Source organism: Cynocephalus volans, chromosome 8, assembly GCF_027409185.1.
Source record: "Cynocephalus volans isolate mCynVol1 chromosome 8, mCynVol1.pri, whole genome shotgun sequence".
Classification (NCBI taxonomy): domain Eukaryota; kingdom Metazoa; phylum Chordata; class Mammalia; order Dermoptera; family Cynocephalidae; genus Cynocephalus; species Cynocephalus volans.
In genome coordinates this window covers 108,703,341-108,721,985 of record NC_084467.1, presented here as the reverse complement: position 1 = coordinate 108,721,985, position 18,645 = coordinate 108,703,341, and the positions used below count along the sequence as shown (strand labels likewise).

The 18,645-nt window shown below is 50.1% G+C and overlaps 2 protein-coding genes and 1 non-coding gene across 8 annotated transcripts; 1 reads left to right on the top strand and 2 right to left on the bottom strand.

Annotated features, from left to right (window-relative positions):
• Window positions 1-771: 771 nt before the first annotated feature.
• LOC134385328 (U6 spliceosomal RNA) lies at window positions 772-879 on the top strand. The gene has a single exon (XR_010024320.1). It is a non-coding gene; the product is annotated as a U6 spliceosomal RNA (small nuclear RNA).
• Window positions 880-924: 45 nt separating this feature from the next.
• Window positions 925-6,475, bottom strand: ECM1 (extracellular matrix protein 1). 5 transcript variants are annotated; one of them, XM_063104126.1, is made up of 11 exons: window positions 6,308-6,475; window positions 5,129-5,179; window positions 4,948-5,049; window positions 4,713-4,793; window positions 4,544-4,624; window positions 4,157-4,213; window positions 3,487-3,809; window positions 2,843-3,217; window positions 2,114-2,334; window positions 1,868-1,955; window positions 925-1,431 (listed from the first exon to the last, which is right to left on the bottom strand). In XM_063104126.1, exons 1-11 carry the CDS (start codon window positions 6,375-6,377, stop codon window positions 1,201-1,203), a joined length of 1,680 nt encoding a protein of 559 aa, XP_062960196.1. In that variant the 5' UTR covers window positions 6,378-6,475; the 3' UTR covers window positions 925-1,200. The 5 variants fall into 5 exon arrangements, with proteins under 5 accessions (XP_062960196.1, XP_062960197.1, XP_062960199.1 ...); XM_063104127.1 differs by having other exon boundaries at window positions 4,157-4,210; XM_063104129.1 differs by lacking the exon at window positions 2,843-3,217.
• A 515-nt stretch (window positions 6,476-6,990) lies between these two features.
• TARS2 (threonyl-tRNA synthetase 2, mitochondrial) lies at window positions 6,991-18,464 on the bottom strand. Of its 2 annotated transcripts, XM_063106887.1 has the most exons (18): window positions 18,364-18,464; window positions 17,845-18,041; window positions 17,416-17,539; window positions 16,137-16,261; window positions 15,554-15,671; window positions 15,374-15,438; window positions 15,023-15,101; window positions 13,465-13,611; window positions 13,185-13,283; window positions 12,672-12,889; window positions 12,038-12,200; window positions 11,470-11,607; window positions 11,215-11,292; window positions 9,726-9,826; window positions 9,410-9,511; window positions 9,160-9,232; window positions 8,431-8,545; window positions 6,991-7,371 (listed from the first exon to the last, which is right to left on the bottom strand). In XM_063106887.1, the coding sequence occupies exons 1-18, from the start codon at window positions 18,436-18,438 to the stop codon at window positions 7,223-7,225; spliced, it is 2,166 nt and encodes a 721-aa protein (XP_062962957.1). In that variant the 5' UTR covers window positions 18,439-18,464; the 3' UTR covers window positions 6,991-7,222. The 2 variants fall into 2 exon arrangements, with proteins under 2 accessions (XP_062962957.1, XP_062962958.1); XM_063106888.1 differs by lacking the exons at window positions 17,845-18,041; window positions 18,364-18,464 and adding an exon at window positions 17,734-17,828.
• Window positions 18,465-18,645: the final 181 nt, after the last annotated feature.

Sequence of the window (18,645 nt, the reverse complement as noted above, 5' to 3'; positions counted from 1 at the left end):
GCTCCGGGTTCCTGGGGGCAGCTTTGTAGGGCTTGAGAGTCACTGTCACTGCCACTCTCTGGTCCCCTTCACTCCGGGATTGGCAAGAGGCTCTCTGAACAGGCCTCCCAGGGGCCTGCTGGCTGGCTGCCGACTAGACAATCTAAAAGGCAAATCGGAGCACCTCCTCTGCTTGAAACCGCCAGTGCCTTCCCGGGAGGGAGGCGCCAAGATCCACTTTAACCCTATGGATGTGGCATCGGTGATAAGCTCCTGCTTATCGTTGCTGCCGCATCTGAGAGGAAGACAACCAAAGAGCCCGGCCCTTCTAGCCCTGATGCTTGTGCCCTTCTGCCTGCACCGTAGCTGCCCCTTGCACCCTCTATTTCTCTCCTGGAGAAGCTCCGACCTCGCCGTCCCAGAGGTCTTCCCCAGTGAACCCGTGCTGTCCCCAGCCCTACTCCCTGCCCGTGCACACTGGCACCCTGGTCGCCTTATGGCCCTATGCCACATTTATCACACCTGCTAGGTACGTGGGCTGTGGACGACTTCAGGGCAGAGGCTGTGTGTTTGTCAGATATGTATCCCCCAAGTCTTGTACAGTACACATAGCTAGAGGGGTCCAATAAGTGGGTATCAATGCATGGAGTCCAGGGATCAGAAGTGAAGACTTAAAAAATGTCAGGCTGGACTGTGGCATTTTGGGGGCTTACTAAGGTCACGAACCATATCTTTTTCACCTTGAATCCTGATAGCTAGCTAACAAGTTGGCACTGCTTTTTTAAAATGTAAGTGCTTGCTTCAGCGGCACATGCACTAAAAATTGGAAGGTTGCAGGGAAGATTAGCATGACCCCTGTGCAAGGACAACAAGCAAATTGGTGAAGCATTCCATATTTTTTAAAATGTGAATAAATTCAAGATGACAAATAGTGAAGTCAAGCCATTTAGTTATGGTCCCATCACACAGCCTGTGGAACATCTGCTCAGTCAGTGGCAGCAGGGCAGTGGGCCTCAGGGGCCCCTCACTGAAGGAAATCCAAGCAGCTCATCTCCTGTGGCCAACTCAGAACATCATCCAAGCTTAGGAGGGTGTGTTTGTGTGTGGTGTTATAGACAAGGGGAACACCAAATCCAAGAAGTGTTTACTGTAATGAGTGTTTGAGGAGGGTGGGGTAGGGTGGGGTTCCCTACATCCGATCCTCCAAGGCTCTGGGGTGACTCATTCTTCCTTGGGCTTAGGGGTGGGGCTGATATTTGTTCCCCCAGTTGGGCCGTGCTCCCCCTGGCCCTTGGCATCCCCAGTGTCTCCAGCTACTAGAGCCACATTCCTCAGATAATTGGTGTTGAAGCAGTTGGTCTGTTCATCCCCGGGACTCAGGTCACAGCAGAGGGCAGGGTCTCTCCAGAATTTACGTCGGGGACCACACAGATCATCGATGAAAGCTAATTTCTGATGAAGCGGAAGAGTAAAGCACAGACAATGGAGGAGGGGGCTGGTCCCAGGTCAGGCATGGATACTTGGGTACCCAAAGTCCCCCTTCTGTCAGCTTCTACTTTTCTTCTCCTGGATCCCTTCCTGGGGCCCACAGAGAGTGCAAGCCTGCCTTGTACAGCTGGATTCCTTGTGACTGACAGATGCACATATCTGGAAGTGCCAGAAGCTTGAAGCCCAGAGAAGGCATAATAGGAACTTAGTGGTGGGGAACAGGCCAGGTCAGGAATGAAGACTTTTGGAACCAAGAAAAACATATCCCTCACTAGTTCTTGTTATTTCTGTGCACTGGTTTGAGGTACTAAAGAGAAGGAGTGGCCTGTAGTTCTAGTCCTCTCCCTTCCCTCCCCTGTATTCCTCTGGAGACTGAGATGCCTCCTTCCCACACACTCACCTCCTCCTCCGCACAGCAGGCCTGTTCTGGAAATGGCAGGTCACAGCAGTGGGCAGTCATGTTCCGAATCAGCCCAGGAATCTGTTTACTACATTGGTGTAAAAGGGGCAGAGATCAGAGTCTTTGGGCATCCCCTGGGCATCAAAATGGTGCTGGGAGACTATGAGTTTGCTCTTCCCAAGGGTGCCCCAGAAGGGAGGTTTTGGGGAGGGGAAGGGAGTTGAGGAAGAACTGGGCAAGACTCACTGCTTGGTGAGAACTCTTTGGTTTCCACAGAGATGGCTCATGAGGTTGGGAGTGACTCGGCTGATGTCAAGGGTCAAGATGTCCCGGTCATAGTTGGGGTAGGGAGCCCGTTGGGCAAAGCACTCATCCCGGGCAGGGCTAGGAGGGTAGTGGCAGCACAAGTGGTGGTGGGTCTTTACAGCTTGTTCCTGGTCACAGTATCGGTCAAGGGTATCCTCCCACTGTGGGCCAGAGAGAGGGAGGTCAGGAGCCTGGACACTTGGCCCCTTCTCTCTTGACCATCTATTTCCCCTAATGCCCTGGTTATGAGATGAGTGGCTCCCAGGGCCAAGAGGGGAGGGCAAAGAACCAGAGGGCAAGGAGGCAGCTGTGGATGCGTGGGGCTGGGAAGGTAGAAGGGTGGAGGCACAGATGAGCTTCTGAGTTGGCCACAGGAGATGAGCTGGAACAGTAGATGGAGAGGGTTAGGTGAGGTCAGAGTTGGACGGATGGATGGCAGACAGGTACATGTATGGGGTCATGGGTGATGAGTCCAGCAGTGTAGGATGAGGGCTCAAGATGAATAGATTCAGATGATGAACACAATGGATGGACTGACAGTCACAAGCAGATGAACAGGTGGACGTGCTCACAGCAGGGAGCTACATGGATGGATGGACCGGCGGGATCGGAGGTCGGAGATGGGCAGGCGGGCAGGCAGGTTCTTGGGGGGCTGGGACGCCCACTTACAGCCTTCCATGTACAGGTGTGGTTGTTCCCCTGGCGGCAGCAGCGCTGGAACTCTCCCTCCAGCCGGGTCAGAGCCTCAAGCTCTCTTTGGAGGGGGTCAGTAGCTGGGAGGTTGCGTGGCACAGAGCGGAAGCGTCTCAGGTGGCAGATGTTTTTGACATTGTCCAGTGTGGGCACCCCAGGGGGAAAAGGCAGCTCAGGGCCCGAGGAAATACCAGGCTGGTGGCTGGGGCAGGCCCGGAGCTGGTAGTGTGGCTGGGGAGCTTCCTCCTGGAAGCAGGAGAATCGAGCCTCCCCCTGCTGTTTGCAGCACTGGTGGGCTCGAGTCTTGACTGAGAACTCGGCCTCACAGAACCGGGTCATTGCGTCCTCCCACTAGAGCGAGAGGGGTGGATCAGCCCGGCAGCCCATTGTCCACATTCCTGCCTTCCTCCCAGGCTCCAGGAAAGGACCCTGGGCAGATAGATAAGAAAGAAGCAGTGCCTGTCCTCTGCTCTCCTGGCACACTAGGGAGGCCCAACGTAGGGCCAACGACAGGGACCTATGTTTCCTCCATACCCTGGCCTAGGCCTCTAGCCCTTCAAATACCCACCTACAGTTTGGGAGTTAAAGGACACCCCCAGCATCAAGAGCTCAACCCTTACCACAAGTTTTGCACAGTCTAGGCGGTTTTTGCGGCTACGGCAGCGGCAGCAGCGGGAATATCCAGTCTCTAGGAAATTGAGGGTCTCACCCTGGCGACTAAGGTGGGAGTAGCCAGTCTGTGGCAGGTTCCAGGGGCCATATACCACATGTTGTCTGTCAGGAAGGCAGATCTGGTTCAGATTGTCTGGAGAAGGCCTCCCAGGGGGGAAGCCGTCCAGCCTGTGGGCCCAGCCCCCTCGGAATCGGCGCTGTTGGCAGTGCTGGGCTGGATTCCAAGATTCAGGCTCTGGAGAGCCCTGGCCCACAAAGGGAGCAGGCTTTTCTAGAATGGGGAAAACAGAGTGGGAGGGGGACACATGTGGAGGAATAAGCAAAGGCTGAATGAGCTAGGAGGACTGAGGGGGTTGTTGCTAGGATGGCTAGGGGCTGAGGAGAAAGGTTTGGGAGGATAAGGGGGAAATGAGGTAGAAATTAACTTGTGGCTTTTAACTTTCAGCATGATTGACTGAAAAAATTGAGGCATGACAGGTGTCTCCCTCACAGCTGCCCCCACCCCTCCCAAATCAGTCCTGCTCCTTGTACTCCTTCCCAAGGCTCTGGCTCCCAGATCCTCTCCCCAGGGTCTTGCGTGCTAAACAGGGGGATGGACAGACCAAAGCTGTTACTCACCCTCTCTCTGATCAGATTGGAAGATCATCTCTTCCTGATGTAGGAGAGGTGGGTCTACTGGGGTAGAAGGAGTAAGCAAAAATCATGTTGGGATGGACATCTCTAGAAGAGAGGAACATGGCTAGTTCCCATTCATAAAGAGGAACTCAATAGAGAAGCAAGTGAAAATAAATGCTATTTTTATGTCATTTAATCACATAACTTTATAAAATAGGTATTATATCCTCAATTTTACAAAGGAAGAATCTAAGGCTTGGAGAGGTAAGTAACTTACCCAACGTCACACAAGTAAGTGGCAGAGCCCACCATCTCGTTTACCTCCACAGCCCCTGCTCTGGGTAAGGCGGGGGTAAAGGTTATTGGTAAAGAGGGGTGGGGGTTGCTTACCTTCCTTCTGTTCAATAGGGAGTGGGGGAGGGGGCAGCTCTTCTTGGAGGGGTATGGCTTCCTGAGGGGGAGGAGGATCCACTGCAAGACATGGGTGAGGGCGCAAAGGAGCAAGGATCAGAGTAGTGTCAGCAAGATCCCTAATGGGACAAAGCAAGCAAGCACTCACCTTCCTTTTCAACAGGGAGTTGGGGAGGAGGCAGCTCCTCCTCTTGGACAGGGGTGGCTTCCCGAGAGGGCGGGGGCTGCACTACGGAGGAAGCGGGGGTGTGTGAGCAGCCCATCCTTTCTCCTAGCCAAGGCCAGGAGAGGGGGCTTCTTCCCTCCTCTCCATCTGAAGAGTGGGAAGGAGGCCAGATTAGAAACCTGGAGGGGTAACTGAGAAGGGCGTGTGGTGGCTTTACCTTCACTCTGTCCCTCAAAGGGAGGGCCATGCTGAAAGGTGTCAGGGTGACCCATGGGGAGGCTGTGGGTCAGCGGTGGGGAGGGGGGTGCTGCATAGCCAACTAGAGGCAAGAGGGAAGACAGTCAGCACCTACAGCTCCTCTGGACTCCCAATCCCATGCTGCTCCCCCAAACTCTTACCTTCTTGAAGGTGCTCTGGCCTCAGCTCCCTCTGTCCTGGATCCTTGAGGCCTGGAGGGAGGAAGGGTGAGTCAGGGATGGTTTTGAACAGCCCTTTCCCGGCCCTGAGCAAGAGATGGGGAGGCTGTGGAGGTCAAGAGTGTAGGAAAGACAACCAAGACACGTGAAGCCCCTCTGTATTGCACCTGCCCCATGTCCCCAAATCCCTCCTACCCAAAACACACCTTGATATGACCTGCTGGGTTCTGAGAAAGCTGGTGATATTCTATACCTCTACCTCTACCTGGCTCAGAGGCTGGGCCTAAGGCCCTAATTTCCTCTATGAGAGCCTTCCCCTCAGGTCTGGTGGGGTGTCCTCCCCACAACCTCTGCTGTGATGCTTCTCTAGCTTTCAGAGGACACAGTCCGGCCCTTGAGCTCATTGGAGTCTCAGTTGCCCACCTCCTCCACCTACCCTCCTACTCCAGGCCCTTTAAACTACCTTCAGGCCTTCTAATAAGGACCCCATCCAGAAGTTTAAGTGCCCCACCTTCAGCTAGTCACAGCTCCTCCTCAGTTTAGGTCTCAATTTAGGACCAGGCGGACTGGGACAGGCACAGGGAAAGGAATCACTCATAGTTGATCTGCAGGCACAAGAGACTAGGAACTGGGAGGGACAATGATGTAGGACTTTACAGAGATACAGACTATTGACATACTCTCAACAGTCTCCCCCAGGAGTTCCCTGATTTGTTCAGGCATTGAAGCAGATAAAGTGTGTGTGCTGGATAGAGGGTCTGTGGATGGACACCCCCTCAACTCCTCTAACCAGTCAAGGCTCCCTGGGTCAGCGAACCAGTTTTGAGCAGCCTGGGGACCTTTCCCTCTCCCCCTCTCTGCCTAATAGGCCCCCTACATACATCCTCCTTAGGCAGAGGTCCCTTACTCTGTGGATCCACCCATCCCCTCAGTTATCCATTTGACTCCAATTTTGTGTTTCTTGGCAGCAATCTCTTGAAACTCCTTTCTTCCTGTGACCCTGGCCCCTGCCTCCCTGGTTAAAGGCTCCAGAGCCCCAGCGAAAGGGAGGCCAAATGGAGAATCACCCTGCTGGTGATGAGCTGTTTAGGATGCCTGGACCCAGGCCCTTGCCCATGCTGCCAGGACTCCTTTCCAAGTGCTGACCCCACCCCCACTCACCTCCCTCAGAGGCCGCAGAAGCTACGGCCAAACAGACCAAGACCAAGGCTGCTCTGGACATGGTCCACATCCTGGGGCAAGGACCGGTCACTGGCCACCGAGAAAGTGGGTCCTATCAGGCAGATCTGGATTGGAAGGGCTGGTCTGCTGAAGTCTGCTTCTCTGGTTGCTGTTAGTGCTATTGGGAAGTTCAGGGCTGTCTCCTACTTTTTATATGGCTGTCTGGTGCTATCTCCCGCCCTCCTCAGCTTCCTGCCATGACTCAGTCCCAGCTGCTCCTCCTCTGGCAGCCACTCCTCCCAAACTCACCCTGAAGCCTCCTCAGAGGATCGAGAAGAATGGGGGTGATGGGAAGGGAGCATTCTTATAACCGTGAGAGAAACTGATTCAGAGAATCATGGAGCAAGATGTTTGAGCCCTTAGTCTGTGCCTCAGTTTCTCCATCTGTATGCTACCTTCTGTGGAGATGGGATCTGCCAACTTACTGTACTGGGGCTAGGGGAACTGGGCACTAAGGATCTTACAATGGGGAGGAGGAAAGCTATCTGAGGGCACCCCCTACCAGTCAGAAGCCTGGGCTATCCCTTTTCAATTTCCCCAACTCTCTGGGACAAAAAATAGAGAGACAGAGTCAAACTTCCTTTTATCCTCCCTCTCAGGATTCAGAGATGTAAACACACACCCAGTAGCTTCAAGTTTATTTTTTTGGTTTTACTCTCCTCACTCTAAACAGTTACAGCTTCCCTCCCTCTGGGCTCCCAAACCAAGTCTCTCTTCAGGAGAGCAGATATGTGCCGCCACACGGGTTCTGCTGAAGATTCTGGTGGACTCCAGACTGTCAGTTGAGCTGGCATTTCCTGTGTTAAAGGAGGCTGATGGCTCTGGCAGGTCTTTGCCTCATCTGCGTACAAAGGCTCAGAAAATTTCTTCAGCATTTGGAACCCTGGTGTTCTGCAGCTCCAGCAGCCGCTGCACAGCCTCAGTCAAGTCCCATTCCCCAAGCTGACGATTATCACGAGTCCGAATGTTCACTGTTCTCTTACTTTGCTCTTTCTGGCCAACCACTGCAGGAAGAGGAAGGGAGGTTTAGAAATCTCAGGGCAAATTCATCCACATGGGCTATTATTTCCTTTTGTTATGCAGAATCTTAAGAGACCTAAATCTTTAGGAAGGGTGGGAGCAGAGCCCAGATACAGTTCAAAGAAAGGATATATTTAGCTGTGCCTGCTCTCTCCAGTTTCCTGCTCATCCTGAGGAGATAAGGAAATGTTCCAGTCCCTACATGCCTTATCACTTCTAGTCAAAAGCCCAGGGGTCAGAGATACTAGAGTCAGTCAGAGAAAGACAAACAGATCGAGAGCCAGACACGAGAGAAACTGTGTGTGTGTGTGTTGGGGGAGAGGGACGCATTAAATGAAGGGGAAGATGGCAGGAGTGGAACACACATGTGCAAGTCCATGGGACTGTGAGACAGCTTGCTCCAAGTGCTGTCAGGACTGGCCAGTTAGCTCAGTTCGTTAGAGCACTGCCTTATAACAACAAGGTCAAGGGTTCATATCCCTCTACCGGCCAGCTGCCCCCACCCCAAAAAAAGGGTGCCGGCAGGATGAGGGAGGTGTGTAAAACTAGAGAATCAGGTCATCTGGCTGAGGAATTTTTGCTCCTTGCCCTCACGACAGAGCTCTGAATCCTGAAAAATGAAAAAAGCAGGAGCAAGACACTGTAGATTTTCTCCTTAAGGCCTATCTCCTCATCCCTTAGGGCTGACTCCATCTAGGTCTGGAATAAACAAGGCTAATTAACTAACACCTTATTAACCCTTCCCCTCCCTTTCTCTCTGATGTTCCCTTAATTAACCTAACGGACACCAAGAGCTGGGGTGGGGTTAATAAGAGGAAAACTGTTCTGAGGGTCAGAAGTGGTTGTGGGGGAAGTGGGAGCATGGTGTGAAGGAACCTCGGGCCCAAATGAGTCAGGTGTCCTGAATCCTGGCTCCTACTTACCTCAGGTTATGAGCCTCAATTAACCCAAATAGGCAGATAACTAAATTTAATAAAGAAGAATGCAGAAGGCAGATGGGAGAACACAGGACTCTGAGGTCCTGGGCTGACCCACTTGCTTACCAAATTGAAAATTGTAGTGGGCAAGCTGGGCCCGGCGGACTCTCCGGCTGAGGGTCAGTCCAGAGTCACCATCCAGGTCACTGGCCAGTCCTGCAGCCCGTAGGCTCTGTTGTGCCTGGGACAGAGGTTTGGTGACAGGAAGTTAAATCAGCGGAAGGTGGAGGAGCTAGAGCAGTCTGATGCCACTATTTCTCAATCCCCCCATCCACTCCTCCTTCCCCTGCCTCGGTGCTCTCACAGTTCTCACCAACAACCTCTCTCCATCTCACCCCAACACTAAGGCCTCTTCCCCATTCCCAACCCCACAACTTTTCTGTCTGCCTCCTACAGGAGATGAGCTCCCGATTATTCCCTGGACTTCACCTGCTTCCAGCCACTGATCTACCAACCACTGCTTGCTCAACTCTGGTACTGGCCATATCCTCAATTCTCATTAGAAAGGAAAAATAAAATCAATATTTACTCAAGCCACTTTTGTGCCAATTGCTCTATTGGCAGAATTTAACATTTATTAATTTGTTTGATTTTCACACACCTCTACAGTCAGGATTAGTCTCCTTTTTTGGATGTAGAATTTGCAGCATATAGGAGAGTTGCCATTCAAACCCAGTCTCATGGCTCCAAGTGCTGTACCCTGTCCACTACTCTGTGCGGTCTCTTCCTACCCACTGATGGCACGACTCCCTACTGGTCCTGCTTCTGCCCCTTCCATTGCCCCCAATTCTTCACCTCTCTGGCATATTCCTCTTGCTCAGTCCCCACAGGGATGACCACCACCTGGAATGGGGACAGCCACAGGGGCCTGGTTGGGGAGAGAACAGAGGAGGGCAAATGATTCACTCTGGCTCTGGCCAGAAGTGCACTTCAGGGGGCAGAGTTGAGAACCAAACAGAAGCTGGGATATGAAGGGGCATGGGATCTGGAGCACAAACTACCTGGTTTGAAGGCCAGAACAGAAATCAAGTGTCAGAAGTCTCACCATTTTCCTCCACAGCTTTCTGCCAGCACTCCCAACAGTCTTTCCACAGAACCGAGCACTGCTCGGTGAATGAGGACTGGACGCTCCAGGGCCCCCGCCTGCCTTGGAGGGAAAAGGGGGGTGGAAGGAATGATGGAAGTGTGACAAATTATGCACCCAAGGTCACTTTCCAGTTTTTAAGAACTCTTCAGCCTGGGCAGGGGAGGGTGTGGAGGATTTGGTTTAGTTTGGGGGGTCAAACGTAGAGGGGAAATTGTTTACCTATTCCATGGGGTGAACAACTCAAAGGCAATAGGGACAGGACAAGGTTCTGTACCCTTTGTACTGCAGGTCAAATCTCAGGGGCAACTGGAAGTCAAGCTGGATTGTCCCACACTGATGGGGCCGACCCAGGGCATCACGGAGGTGCACATCAATCTGGGCAGACAGATGGCAGGGCATGAGAGAAACCAGAGCCAGTATCATCCTCCATTATCTGTACCACTCCACCCTTCAACTTACCCATGTCCCAGGCTATTTGGAGAGTCACGTCACCCAGCTGTATCATAATCTACTGCTCTACTTCACTCTAGTTCACTTACTCTGGCCGTGGCTCTCAGTAACTCTCTCCACTTAATAACTGGGTTACAATATTACCCACGCCCCCACTATGGCTACATCTTTCATCCTGTCATCTCCCCCAATAGATGCACCTCTGAATCAGCCCATCAAACACCCTACTCTGATTACTTTCTCTTGGTCTTCCAGCTCTGATAATTATTCCTATTCCTGGCTCTTCAACCCATAGGTTCCTTAACTCCTTTTTCCTTCCATCTCCAGGCCCTTCCCACCTTGTTTCTTTCCCCAGGCAGCTGTAACCATTCTCCCTAGTTCCCTTATACCATCCATTTTTCTTCTGTCACATCCATATGGCAAAAGCCCACCCTGGTGGCACCTTAGCCTCCTACCTCCTTGGTCCTGCAACAGAACTGCTCAGTGCTGCCCCAATGTGTCATATACCACACAGACACAAAAGCAGAGATTGATGCCCATAGTCTCCCTCTCATCATAGCATTTAAACATTTTCAAATCTCTCCCTTCCTAAAAGTCTTTCAACTACCCAGGACACTTTAGCTACTCTCCTTTGCCTTTATAAGAGCAAAAATTCTTGAAAGAATTATGTTCATTCATTCACTTCTGACTCCACACCCAGGTCCCACTTTACCAAAAATGGTCCTTCAAAACCTGACAGCCTTTTTACTAAATCCAGCAGACACTTTTCTGTCCTTTCCCCCTGCAACTTTTTTCACTTCTTCTAACTTGCCATGTGAGTTTTCACCCCTACCCCAGCCTCTGCCTACACTGCTCCCTCCTAAAACACCTCTTTACTCGGCCAACAATTACTCTTTTTTCAGACTGGAAAGCGATTCCTGCAGGCCTTTCCTGACTCCCCAAGTAATGCTAACCCCCGCTAACATGCTCCCTTAGGACCCACACAGCACTGCTCCCAGAGCACTGACATGGCCTATTTACTTTCTACAGCCCTCACTAGACCGCAAGTTCCATGGGGGCAGGAAATGTGTTGCTATTCTTTATATCCTACAGTTTAAAAACATTTCTTTACAGAAAGAAAAAAAAAAAAAAACCACTACAAATAAAAATATTTCTTTGGGGCTGGGCAGTTAGCTCATACCAAGGTCAAGGGTTCAGTTCCCAATACCACCCAGCCACCAAAAAAAAAAAAAAAGTCTTTGTGTCTACTAAAAATTTAATGAAACTAAACCAAAAATGAATAAATAAAACTCTAACTAGGGTTCTCAGCTTACCTTAGGCCCATAGAAGGCACCATCTCCAGGGCTGAGGTCCCAGGGTTCTCCAAATTCCTCCAGAGCCTGTTGAAGAACCTTCAAAGGGAATGAGACAAGAGAAATATATCTCCTTAGACTTCACGAGCAACACATCCCTCTAGTCTTCAATAAATGACTCCGTGGCATATGCCTCTGAGGTCCCTGGTTACTATGTCCCCTCCCCTTCCACTGGAGAGTGGTTTATTTTCCTCTCCTTCCCTACCTCCTGCTCACCTGTTCAGCCTGGTCCCAAAGGCAAGGCTCCCCCAAGAAACCAGACGGCCGGGTGGACAGTGCCAGGCGGAAGGAGAAGCCAAGGACAGCATAGACAGAGCGAAGGAAATTGAGACAGCCTTGGATCTCTGTTTCTAGCTGGGGGCAGGAAATAAAGATGGGTGAGTTGTGTGCCAGCTACAGATCAGGGTGATAGTAGTTTGGGGGAAACAGAGAGCAAAAACATAGGTAGCAGAAGAAAGCTGGGGGTGGAATGTAGCTAAATTGCAGTATATACAGAGGGCAACAGAAAGTCAGGGTTGTCGGAGGTTCACAGGGAGAATGAAAGGGGGTTTAGAAATGTTTTGGTGGAAGGCCGGCCCATGGCTCACTCGGTAGAGTGCGGTGCTGATAACACCAAGGCCACGGGTTCGGATCCTATATAGGGATGGCCGGTTTGCTCACTGGCTGAGCGTGGTGCTGACAACACCAAGCCAAGGGTTGAGATCCCCTTACCGGTCATCTTATTAAAAAAAAAAAAGAAAAAAGAAAAAAAAGAAATGTTTTGGTGGAGCTGGGAAGGGGCCACCTGATCTGGTGCACAGAAGATGTGAGCGTCATCCTGCTGAAAACGCCGCAGCCGGGTCAGTCCCCCAAGACTGCCAGAGGCCTCGGCCCGGTGCAGGGCCCCGAAGTCCGCCAGTCGCAGGGGCAGCTCCCGCCAGGATCTGGGCCGGTGGGCGAACATCAGGCTGAGGTTGGGGTGGGGAGCAGTCAGGGCCACAGAGGGACATAGCCTGAAAACTGCTCCTTCACCCATTCTGCTTGCCTTACTTTCTCCGCACCATCTGCTAATGCCCTTTCCAGCCTTGGCACATCCTCCCACTGAGTCCTGTCACTCCCAGTCATCACAGTTTGAGCTCTGCCTGGTTCTCAGTAACACAATAACAGACCTCATTTACTATGCCCCTGTTCTGTGATGGGCACTGAGCTGATGCAACCTTAGATGCAACCCCAAATCCTTGACATTACTCGTAAGGAGACTTAGGCCTAAAGAGGTACAATAATTTTCCCAAATTCACATGGTTAGCTTGAGGACAAATTCAAAACTCAGATCAAGGGTCCCAATACTCTTTCCAAGGTGCTTTCTATTACATAATATTTAGCAACCTGATTACAATTCTAGTCCTGGGAGGACCCAAGCCTCCTGTCTCCCAGCTCACCAGTGTGCAGGGCAGTTCATGGGCTTGAGGGCGAGTGTGTCCATGGAATGCTTTCTAGGGTGGTTACTCTGGGAGCTGGCAGGTTTGTTAGGGCCTGGAGGCTGCACGGCAAACATGTCTTCCCTATAATGTTCCCAGTGCCCTGACTGCTCCCAGAGTTTCGTAGAAAACAGCGTGGGGGTTTTCACTTCTGAGAAACCACGGCGGGCGTACTCAGCCTGGAGAGGAGGGTACAGATATGGAAGGTCAGAGTAACTGGAAGGAGAGGAGGTACAGTGGCAGCTGTATGATTTTCCTGGGCCCTCAGGCCATGCTGATCACAGCTACAACCTATTAAATAACATGTCCCATCTTTACGCTCCCCCACTACAGACCACACAATTGTTGTACCTTGCTAAAGGTCACCAGCACTTTGTTTCCAATTCCCCTCTTTTAACCCAAACACCTTGGCTTCTTCCAGGCCGTTAGCCCCCTCCCCTGGTCTTCCTTTCCCTTGTCTTGGGTCCTCCTTACCCTGATAAAGGCCACGAGTGCATTATACACCCTTGTCCCTCGTGGCAGAAAGAAGCAGCTCCCAGGGCTCAGTTCATGAAAGAAGAAGAGCTCCTGTTCCTGGGGTTAGGAATGGAAATGATCACTTCAAGGGGGGAGGAGAGGCCTTTAGAACCCCAAAGAAATAACTGACAGAGCTGCTCAGTCTCTGACTGAATCTGCTCCCAACTTCACAATCAGGTTCCTTCATCTCTCTCCATCCCTTATCCCCGCCCAGCCGCCATCTTCCCAATCTCTGTACCTTCCCAATGCGCCGGTGGTCTCGCAACTCTGCTTCCTCCCTCCTTGCTTCCCAGGCCCTCAGCAACTCTGTTGTGGGGAATGAAACCCCTGACACTCTCTGCAGTGTCTCTGGGGCCCCTGAAGACCTCCATAAGGATGATGAATTCTATGGGAGAATGTGGGGAATACAAGGGAAAATGAGGACTGAAAGCACCTCATTTAAGACTTACACGATACTCTCAATGTAAGCACCGATATGCCATTTGACAATGATCCCATTTCATCTTTCTCACTCCTTTCCCACTATCATCACCAGAAGGATGAACACCTCCATCCTCTAGACACTCCTCTTCCACATTCACAGCCTTGGGGTTGCCTGACTCTTGATTCCCACATATATCCTGGTCAAGCCTAACCTTACCCTGCAACTTCTTTCTCTTTCCATTCTCACTACCACTGTGCTATCAGTACCCCTGTATTTAGTTCCTTCCTCTTCTAATCAATGACTGCTTAAGGGAGTAACCCTAAGCTCTGGTCAAATGTCAGTCTATCCGTCCCCTTATCAATATCCCATACAGCTGCTAGAAAAGTCAGTCTTCCACACCATATCCTATTCCTGCCATATGAAATTCAAAAGCCTCTGCTTGCTCATTTATTTAACAGTAGTCCTGTTATAACACCAATGTGAAGGGTGTGGATCCCCAAACCGGCCAGCTGCCAAAAAACAAACAAAAAAACCAGTAGTAATAAGAAGAAATAGCCTACATTTTATAGTACTTTAAAAAAATTTGGGGGGGGGGGCTGGCTGGTTAGCACAGTTGGTTAGAACGCCATGTTGTAACACCAAGGTCAAAGGCTCAGATCCCAGTACCGGCCAGCCGCCAAAGGAAAACAAAAAATATTTTTTAAACGAGGGGGAACAGGACCTTGTCCGTCTGCCCACTCCCACCATAAAGCACTTTTTAATTTTTCTCAAATACTTTCTCCTGTATTAGTTGTTTTTCACTGTCTTTATGAGGTGGATTTACTGGTAGGACAGGAATTAACAACCTCATTTTATAGATGGGGAAAATGAGTAAGGAGATTCACCCAGGGCCACATACCTCATTACTTGAAAAGTGGAACTCAGTGCAGATGGCTAGGTTTTCAATTTAGAGCTTTTTGCTCTATACATCTGCCTGTCCTTGCTCCCATCTCATCTAGTAACTTATCTTGTCCAGAAACACTATTTTCATAAAAAGCACGTCCTCGACTTAGGGTATTCTCCCTGTACCCCTTCTCTCCACAGAAGCCTTCTTTATATGACCCATGTGACACTGTCTAGCCTGTTCACACCCTCCTTATCACTGATGTCAGATAGACTAGGGAATCTGAATTGGCTTCTGGGCCCTGGCAGGGTGTCCAGTATTGCCATTAAACTGGGAGTTTCTAGAATGTGGGAACTAAGTATTTTTCTCCTTCTGGATTCCTCCCTTAGCTGTCAGAGTAGAGAAGATGCTGAGAGAATCATCTTCCCATTCTCCTGCTCAATCCAGTGAAAACAGGAGTGTCAACCTAACTCTGCCCTCACAACTAACCGTTAGCAGCTTCAGTCCTCCAATCTGTCCAGTATGCCGAAGGTGGGGGCCCCGGCAAAGGTCAACCAACATGCCACACCTTGGAGAAAAAAGAGGCCGCTTAGTGGTTTCTAGATTATTGAGCTTCTAATTTCCTTCCTCTCATAGCCACTAGTTGACAGAAAGAGGAGATGAAAAGGAAGAAACTGCTCTGCAAGTAGAGAAAGCAACGGCAGATAAAAACCAATTCCTGTTCCAATTTCTTTTTCTGAAGCAACACAGATTACTTTTTATCTTTCTTCCCTTATCTCATTTCTGACCTTCTACAGTGCTTCCCCACCTCTCCCTGTTTTCCTTAATGACCGCTCTCACCCATATACTATTGCTGTTGGGCCCGTCACTTTCTCCTCGATCAGGTGAAGCTTAAAGGGATTATCCTAGAAGAAGGCAGAAGGGAAGAGTGTAGACAAGTCTTTATTCCCATTAGAGAGAGAGCCACCTTTCCCTCATGCCTTTGGATCTTCCTCTTAAAACTGTGTGTCTCCATCCCACCTTGAAGAGCTGGCGAAGCTGATCCCGGGAAGCCTCTAGCCTCCGGAATGGATGAGCAGCAGCTGCAAGCTCCTGGCAGATACGCTCCAAAACAGGCAATTCTGAGCCCCGGACTGTCCTGGAAAGAGGAGAGTTGGTTGGCTTGCATCCTCTAAGAAGTATCACCTGGGTGACACCGCTGTTGACTAGGAGGTAAAGTCCTACCCTCCAAAACCAATCTAGAATTATTGACAAATACAGACAAACTCAGTAAAAACAAAAACAGAAAATCAGGTATAGATTTTATGGCTGGAGAAAAAGTTCTATGCTGAAGTTAAGTGCAGACAATGTGGATGTACAAAAACAGTAATGAGAGAAAGAAGTAAAATTTGAAGAATTCATGAAGGCTAGAAAAAATCAATTCCAAGCCAAGTTAGACAGAAGAGCAGGTACACAGACTAGTGGAGAAGGTGGTATCAGTGTCACAGTTGAGGCTTAGAGAGGCCCTTCCCTAGTTTTCTCCTCCAAAGTGAACATTCCCAAGTTCTTAGAAAGAAGCCTTAGAAATCACCCCAGAATCATTCTCCTTCCTTGCACTACTCACCGCTCTTTTCCCAGGAAGAAATCATGGTAAAAACCACATTCTGTACTTGGACCTTGGCAGAGAACAGCACCTAGGAATTGTTCAGCTGCTGCCCCCAGGACATGGGTGCTGGAGTGCCAGAACACCTGGGTTCACAAGAAAGGAGTTCATGAGTTCATAAACTTCTCCTTAACCCCTTGATTTCTGATCCTTTCTTAAAGAAGCTGGTGGGGAAACCAGTAGTTCTTTTAGGAGTAACGACCACAAAATGGAGAACCTACTTTGGGGATAACCACTAAATAGTGGGAAAAAGAAGAGACTGAATAGAAAAGAAAGCAGAAGGCCAGTATCTTTGCCCTGGCCCCACCTCTCAAGTCCTTGGTGCTTCCTGGTCCTGAAACATAGAAGTAGGAGGCCAGTCAGTCTTCTTTTGCTGCTCCTATAACCATTAAGGGCTTCAGAGTAAACTATTTTCTTAAACCAGTGGTTCCTTTGGGCTCTGTTTGTTCTTTTAGTCCTATTTTGTTCTATCCTAGGAATCTAATGCAATGCAACTACTCCTCTAGGATTTAGTCACTATCTATACATAGATAACATGAAAACTCCATTTTTCAGGGTCCTAATAACAAGGTCTGTGTTACCCCAAGCTGATATGAAGAAGATAAAGTGGGGAAGTTACCAGGTTGTGCGCTCAGTTATGGAGGCCATGTTAGAATTGAACGTATACTACAGATGACATATAACATATGTGCTCAAGAGTTGAGGGGGCTGGGCCGGCCTGGGGCTCACTCGGGAGAGTGTGGTGCTGATAACACCAAGGCCACGGGTTCGGATCCCATATAGGGATGGCCGGTTTGCTCACTGTGTGAGCCTGGTGCTGACAACACCAAGTCAAGGGTTAAGATCCCCTTACCGGTCATCTTTAAAAAAAAAAAAAAAAAAAAAAAAAAAAATAGTTGAGGGGGCTGAATTGGTGTATTATCCTACTGTTTTTCAACTTATTATCTTTCTCTCCCTTACACTAGCACAAATGATGTTTGCTTAATAGACCAAGGCTAAGTAAAAACTTTCGTCATAGATTTCCAGCTTAGTCTCTGGCCATACCACCCTGAACGTGCCCAATCTCATCTTAAGTTTCCAGCTTAGCCAGGAGCACTCAGATAGTCAAGACAGTCTGTGCTAGGTCTCCCTCCCAATGGCAAATGGAGAAACTGAGGCAAAAGAAATAAAGGTTAGAATTCCCTGCTTAAATATCTCTTAGTTTAGTAGCTACTATATTCCTGATAGGGAAGAAACTTACCGCTTTGCCCTCTGGGGAATCAAATGTTAGAAATCTGAGGTCAGAATCTGTCTCCAAGGGCCGCTCCAAATCATAAAGTTCTCCATTTACTTGAGCAGCTACTGCTGTATCTGCCAGAGTTAAACTTGGCAGTGGGGGGTGGGGATGAAGAAAAAGGGTTACAATTCACAGGGAATAATCTTCCAGCAACCCTAAACCTGCAAATGAGAAATGAGTCACCAGAGCAATAGAAACCATCATTTCCTTCCCCAGTGGATAAGAGAGGAAGGGCAGAGACTCAAACTAATGCAGATAAAACAAATCCTCAGGAAAGGCTACCTTGATGGGGATGGAATGGAAACAAGCAGACCAAGTTTTCTTTCCCTCCTAAAGTGCAGAGGATGTAAAAGGGAGAATGGTAATCCTGATGGGTACAGGATGGCCTTGTACCTGATCTGCCGGGCTAGTTGGTAAGGGGTTGTGTTCCATGCCACAGCATCCACTTTCTGGCCTCCAGGAAGTGATATCTTAATGGTCCGGGGTTCCTTCTGTGACATGTTCGCTAACCTCTTTACCTGAGCGGCCCATAGCTCCTCAAAAAGGCCAAGCCGCTCTGCCAACCAGTGTGGAGGGGTTGGCACAGCTGCCTGAAAAAAAATATTATGAGGTAACACAAGTACCATCATTCCTTCTTGGAAATGGGGATGGAAGGACTTGTGGATGCTTAAGTGGCCTCAGTCCTGATCCCTAGTCTTTAAGGGGACCGAGTGACACAGGGCCCTAAGCTGGGGGCCCTGCGGGGCTATGACTCCAGGACGCTAACTCGAGAAGCAGATGGCGAGTTTAGTGCTAGAGTAGCCCCTCCGAGGATTTGGGGGTCGAAGGAGAGGAGGAGCGGCGTGAGCCCGGGTTGAGAGCCTGCACTTTGGGCTTTGGCTGGGTCCGAAGCGGTTCGGAACTTTTGCGTACCTCACGCACCGTGCGTAGCCCGCAGGCTCGTAACCCCGGGAGACGGAGCCGTTGCCACCTCTGGTACAGCCCCATGTTCTTCCAGGCCGGCGCCTGCCTCCTCAGATTATCGCCGCTCCTCCACCAGATTCCTCATTGGCTTCCGGCCCAACAACGTCCCTGTCTATTGGTTAATATAGCTGCTACTCTAGTCTGGCACCACCTCCAGGAACTCCAAAGAGGTGCACCCCACACAGCACGAGCAGCGGTATGAGTGGTTCCGACAGACCGGAAGACCAAAAC